The sequence below is a fragment of the Octopus bimaculoides genome, chromosome 6 (genome assembly GCF_001194135.2).
Source record: "Octopus bimaculoides isolate UCB-OBI-ISO-001 chromosome 6, ASM119413v2, whole genome shotgun sequence".
Taxonomy (NCBI): domain Eukaryota; kingdom Metazoa; phylum Mollusca; class Cephalopoda; order Octopoda; family Octopodidae; genus Octopus; species Octopus bimaculoides.
In genome coordinates, this window is record NC_068986.1 from 34,976,571 (window position 1) to 34,983,223 (window position 6,653).

Here is a 6,653-nt window from a genome sequence, read left to right on the forward strand (position 1 = left end):
ATATATATATATATATATATATAATAATAATAATAATAATACAAATAATATGTGAGTATATGCATATATATGTGCATGTATGTACATCCCTACATCTACATGTATATATAGATGCATATCTGGGTACAGGACGTCACAAGAAAAAACGTGGACAAAATGAAAAACAGAACATAGAAAACAAACAGGCCACATAGAGAATATTTCCTTCATCAGCTGCCCCTATTCTGTTTATATTGATGCAAGTGAGTCTTTGTGTCTGTTTGTTCCCCCCACTATTGCTTGACAACTGATGTTGGTGTGTTTACATCTCCATAACTTAGTGGTTTGACAAAAGAAACTGATAGAATAAGTACTAGGTTTACAAAGAATAAGTCCTGGGGTCGATTTCTTTGGGTAAAAATCACTTTAAGGCAGTGCTCCAGTCAAATGACTGAAACAAATAAAAGAGTAAAAGTATATATATATATATATATATATATATATATATATATATATATCATCATCATCATTTAACGTCCGCTTTCTATGCTAGCATGAGTTGGACGATTTGACTGACGACTGGTAAACCAGGTGGTCACACCAGGCTCCAATCTGATTTGGCAGAGTTTCTACAGCTGGATGCCCTTCCTAATGCCAACCAGTCCGAGTGTGTAGTGGGTGCTTTTACGTGCCACCGGCACGAAGGCCAGTCAGGCGGTACTGGCAATGACCACGCTCAAAATGGTGTCTTTTACGTGCCACCTGCACGGGAGCCAGTCCAGAGGCACTGGCAACGATCTCGCTCAAATGTCCTTACACGTGCCAGGACACAATGGAGAAATAGCATTTATATAACTTATTAACTGCAAAAATTCAACATGTTCTCTTGCAGCTGTTTTGATTTTGCACCAAAAGAATTAAATTCAGTAATTAAAACATTTTATTGGGCAAAATCTTGTCAGAGGAGTGAAAAAGGCACATCATTAGGTTATTACATGTTATTCTTCTAAAACATCTCAACAGACTCATACATACATACACACACGTGTGTGTGTGCGTGCATACACTGATGTGCATAAATGTTGATATTTTACTGGTCAGAAGAATGGTGCTGAATACTGACATTCATTCCTATCCATTCTGGGAGCAATTTCTCACCAACCTCCACTGTCTTCAGCAGCCTGCATGCAACATCAATATCCCATGCACTTATTTGTGCATCTTGGTGTTTGCCACACTTAAGGCTGGGTTTGCTGAACTGTTGAAGTCCAGTCTCCTTGCATCCATAGTACGTTTTGAGCTCCACTGGAGGGATTTCAAATGTTATCTTCCTGGACTTTGGATTTGATAGACAGGAACTGAAAGAAACCTGTCGTGTGTGTGTGTGCATGTCTTTGACAACTGGTGTTGGTGTGTTTACATCCCTGTAACTTAGCATTTGTCCAGGTTCGTGTGTCACATAGCTTGCTAGAGGCGATGGCCTCTTGGAGCTAATCAACGGCAGCATTCGTCCTATTTTTTGGACTGCCATGTTGACTTGGTGATAACTATTAATATATATATATATATACACACGCACACACACACACATATATATATAGATAAATATACTCGAGATTATAGTGAAGCTGTATCTAGAAAACTAGTTCAAAGAAACTCATGCGAAGTTCTTTCGTGCTAGCTAGTTTGCCAAGGTGAAATTAATAGTACGTTAACAAATGTATGTTGAAAATATCGCAAGAACGTTGACTAAACAAACAATCGCCAACAGGGTTCTGCGTATACTGAAACATATAATTGAGAGAAGAAAACTAAGAATTACATCTAAAGAAGCAGGAAATAAATGTAGAAAAGGAGCTAAATTTAGTTCGCGAAGAGCGACTGCCTCCTCGTACACGTTCTCCAGACTACACGCCCATTCAATTGAACCATGTTGGATATTCGCACAAATTTAACAAATTTACTCTTCGTTCGGTGGGCTTGGTTTTAGAACGAAGTGTCCCTATTATGTGTAGTTTACCACGCATCCTCTTTCACCATAGTCACTAACTGGAGGAAGATTGCCAGGCCTTTCCGGACATAAGAAGACGGAGGCGGTGATGAACATGTAACGTGGACAATACCCATATCTCTCTCACACAAGTAGGAGACTAAATTATTGTGTGCAGAAAGGTTTCGTCTTTTGCACAGCACAAATCGACAGTTTATGTAACAAACTCTTTTAAAGTATCAATTTTTTTTCTACCAATGCCTTTTCAAAACCGCCCCGCGTCTATTATTCAACAAAATTAAATAAAAATTCTGCCGACATGATCACCATTAAAAGACTACTTTGAATGTGAAAACATTTCGACTGCAATTAATCTTACTAGATGATTTACATATAGCTTAAAAATTGAAAATATATTTGAAAATTAAGGCAATTAAAAGATGTATCTACCACCCCACCTATCATCTCCTTTCGGGGCCCATTTGTACTTTTGTACCAATTAAGTACTGGGGTCGATTTAATATTCCTATAAAATAGTGGTTCTCAAACTAATCACAAACACCGCCTCCAAACGAAAATCGCCCGCTTTATTAACGAACAGGCAAAATAAATTATTTTGCATTTATATATTCTTCCTTCGCCATAGTGTAGGACAAGTTTAAAAAAGGGCAATATATTCTATATTCACTCCTTTTCACCCCCTCAGAAACACTCATAAACATCCGAAATATGCGTGGAATTGTTCTAAAATTAGAAGAATTTGCTGTCAGCGACCTAATAATGAAAATGACAAACATATGAAGCTGCATCGTTGTCTTTCTTTCTTTTTTTTTTTTGTCTCTCTCCCTCCCTTTTTTCCCCTTTTCTTTGTCTTTTGTAAAAACTTATATTATGGAAGGATATGACAATGGTTTAGAGTTTGTATTTTAATTAAATGCATTATGTAATTCCAAGGTTAAATCTGAAAGAGCAGAACTAGGATTAAAGATACTCCAACCGCGACCATCCCGTCTTTGCTTCAGACCATATATGTACGACTACATTAGCTGTGTCCTTCCCTTCTTTTAAGACGGTAGTGTATATAGGAAATTTGGCTACAATTTCGAGTAGGTCGAGAGACACGTGTAGGCGCTTTCACTGGCTGAATATGGCGTGTAAACCGAATAAATTTACTTTCGTTAATTAAACTCCCAGGAGAACAACAGCCCTCATCACAATAGAAAAATAGATAATTTAGATTTTTTTTTAAAGTATCAACAAATATTAACAAGCTAATAGCTTTAAAAAAAGAGAGAGAATGGTGAGCGTTTAGTTAAACGTTTATCATTCGAAGCTGGTGAATAAAGTGAGTGGCGGGAAGAGAGTCTAGCAGTCATTTTCAGCGGCAACTAAAGTAGTAGTAGTAGTAGTACTAGTTGTTAATAGGAAGGTAGGGGGAATTGCTACAGCGATCATATATAAACCCGTTATATTCTGATGCAATAACTGTAGTGTATGACCGTAGAGTGTGCAGGTGCGCTTGTTGAACACTGACAGAGAAAGCACAAATAATTCCTTTTCACTTTGTCAACACGGGGGTATTTTCACCATGACTATCGAAGCCTCTTTGGAAGGACAAACGGAAAATCAGCCTAAACAAGATACTATAGTTTGTATGACCGACACTGGTGCAACAACAGAGACTGATCTGGATGATTCCAAGACTAAATTTATTGCTAATGGCGCTAACGATGATGGCGCTGTTAACGTCCTGATAAAATCGCCAGAAGAATTTGGTGGCTTGTCGAAAGAAGAACTTATGAAATTCGCTAATGATCCGTTTTGGATTCGTGCTCGTCTTATTCTTTTTATTATATTCTGGATTGGATGGGTTTTGATGCTCGTTGTCGCCATTGTAATTATTGTTCTGGCTCCACGCTGTCCATATCGTCCCGACCTGAAATGGTATCAGAAAGATTTAATATATGAAATATCTCCTCGCTCCTTCAGTGATTCTAATCACGATGGTGTCGGTGATCTGGAAGGAATTCGAAAGAAAGAGGGATATTTGGAATCCATCCATGTTAAAACATTGTGGCTGCACAATATCTTTCAGTCTAAATACAACGATTCTGGCTATGGAATACTTAACCACACCGTTATTAACCCCATGTATGGAACTGAAGCAGATTTACTTTCAACAATCAAGAGATTCAGGAAGACTGGCCGTCATATAATCCTTGATTTTATCCTACTCAACACGCACACGGATCATGCATGGTTTGTTCAAAGCCGTCAGAAGAAAGGAAAAATGAGCGATTATTACATTTGGGCTGATAAAAACTTGGTGAACAACTTACCACCATCGGAGAAAGATGTCTGGTACTTGGATTCCAAACGGGATCAATATTACTTAGCAGTAACCGACGAAAACTTGCCCAATTTGAATATACAAAACGAAGAAGTAAGAAAAGAACTGAAATATTACCTACGCTTTTGGTTCGATCGCGGTGTTGGCGGCTTTCATATCAATGATTTAGAAACTACTTTTAAAGAGATTTCCTTTAACGGATCTTTGGTATTCGAACGTCGACAGGTAATAGATTTATTAAAAGAGCTGAGAGTGATCGCAGATGAATTTTCAGATAAACCGGGGCGAGAGAGACTTTTGTTTGGTACAATGCCCGTCAATAGTAACGAAACGGTTGAATTCTACGGTGATGAGACTGAAAAGGCCCTTCATTTTATTGGTGTAACTAATCTTGCTGAATCTAACAGCCCTGCTTCGATTCAAGATGCTATAAATTCTACGAGCCAATACCTCCAAAGCTATTGGAATGGTTGGATTTTGAGTAGCAACAAATTGTCTCGCCCCATGAGCCGTTTACATTCCTTCGATTACTTAAAATCACTCTTAACTCTTCAGATGCTCTTGCCTGGGACGGCATTCTGCCACTATGGAGACGAAATTGGCATGCGGGATGCAAATTTGCTGAATATAACAACCGATGGATTAAACAGCGACCAACCGACTAACAAGTACATAAAATATTACCAATATCGTGCCCCTATGTCATGGTCCTCGTCTAACGAGGAGTTCAGTGATGTTACGCCATGGTTAATATCACTAAATAACAACAGTGTAGCAGCGCAAACAGCTTACAACAACAAAGACTTATATCCTCCTCTGAAGGCCTTCTCTGATCTAAATCTTCTACGAAGCAATTTCTCGTTCCAATGGGGGAAATTTGTGCGGAGTTTCACAAATAAGAATATTATCAGCTTCCTTCGTATGGCGAAGGGTTTCCCAAGTTTTTTGGTAGTCGTTAATCTCGGCTCACACAAGCATACAATTCATTTCAGTAGTTTTATTGAAGATGTATCCTTGGATAATGCCGAAGTTGTGTACCACAGCATACCCGAGCAGCCTAAATTCAAAGTCGGGATGACTATCAACCTTAATACAGCACCTGTTAGCTTACATAAGCATGAAGCTATTGTATTCAAGTTTGCGAAATAAGTTCTCTCTAAAGTTACAAGCATTTATCTCTGGCAAACTTCATTAATTATATAGGTATGTTTCCAAAATTATTTTCAACATGACATTAACATTATTTAAAAGAAGTGTCCCATAATTGATAAAGCAATTGTGTCACCGTCCCAATAAGGGAATAGTTACCTCCCCCTGTTGTAACTTGCATTTCATGGCATTTAAAAACTCGAACAAAAACCGTAGAACCAAACACGTTAAATGTGCAAATAGACTTAAAGATTGCTTTCGTGTAACGAATAAACAAAAACACAGAAAAGACCCTCGTAACAAATAAATAGCTTGATCAATGCAAAACATTTTTGTTGTAATTTGTTGGTTTTGCTGAAATTTGCATAGTTGGTTGTTTTACATTCCTCATTTAATTACGTTTTCAAGACGTATTTTCCTCTAAACAACTTTGTAATTGTATTTTTGGTAAATTTTCAGATTAACACCCGCACGATTTTCACTAGGGTGTTGGTTAGAGCTTTAGGGTCAGAGTTACGATTAGGGTTAGGGAATTCCGTCCTTAACCCTAACCCTGACCCTAAAACCGTAACCCTAATACCCTAGTGAAAATCGTGCGGGTGTTAATCTGAAAATTTACCGTATTTTTACGTGTGTGTGTTTCTTAACTTTCTAATATAGGTACAGGGAATTTTCAGAAATTCAAAAAGAAAAAAGAAAAAGAACTTACGTGCTTGATAGAAAATGAAATTTTTCCAAAATAATTTTGAGTTGAAGCCTTATTGCTGGTTATATGATGTACTTCGATCAGAACTTCAATCCCTCACACTTTATATATTCGTCGCTATTCAATTTGTTGTACAGTCGTAAAAAGTAACCTCTGTAGTCATTACAAACTTTGTTAGTGGTCATGCAAACTTGGATTTCCGGAATTAACGAAACGAACCCACGTAGCAGAATTTACCTGTCTCATCAACTATTAAGAAAGGTCAAAAGTAATCCTGTACTGTAATCCTATAGAGACAGAAGTGTAGAAGTTCCAAATTTGAAATCCTTCATTTCACCCCCCCCCATTTTGGATTAAGCACCTACAAATTAATACGAACAAAAAGTATTTTAAAGCACTTACATATTCGTTTCGGTATTTCAAGAGAGCCAAGTTATTATTTTTATTTACTTCGTTACTAGTAGTTTCATTTTTAACAA

At 37.5% G+C, this 6,653-nt stretch overlaps 1 protein-coding gene and 1 long non-coding RNA gene across 2 annotated transcripts in view; one reads left to right on the forward strand and one right to left on the reverse strand.

Annotated features, from left to right (window-relative positions):
• Window positions 1–6,647, reverse strand: part of LOC128248120 (uncharacterized) — a 27,675-nt gene extending 21,028 nt beyond the window's left edge. Inside the window, exon 1 of the long non-coding RNA XR_008264391.1 lies at window positions 6,178–6,647. This is a non-coding gene — a long non-coding RNA (uncharacterized LOC128248120). The remainder of the gene's footprint in view (window positions 1–6,177) is intronic.
• On the forward strand, window positions 3,411–5,795 carry LOC106876420 (neutral and basic amino acid transport protein rBAT). The gene has a single exon (XM_014924967.2). It carries the CDS (start codon window positions 3,558–3,560, stop codon window positions 5,466–5,468), a length of 1,911 nt encoding a protein of 636 aa, XP_014780453.1. The 5' UTR covers window positions 3,411–3,557; the 3' UTR covers window positions 5,469–5,795.
• Window positions 6,648–6,653: the final 6 nt, after the last annotated feature.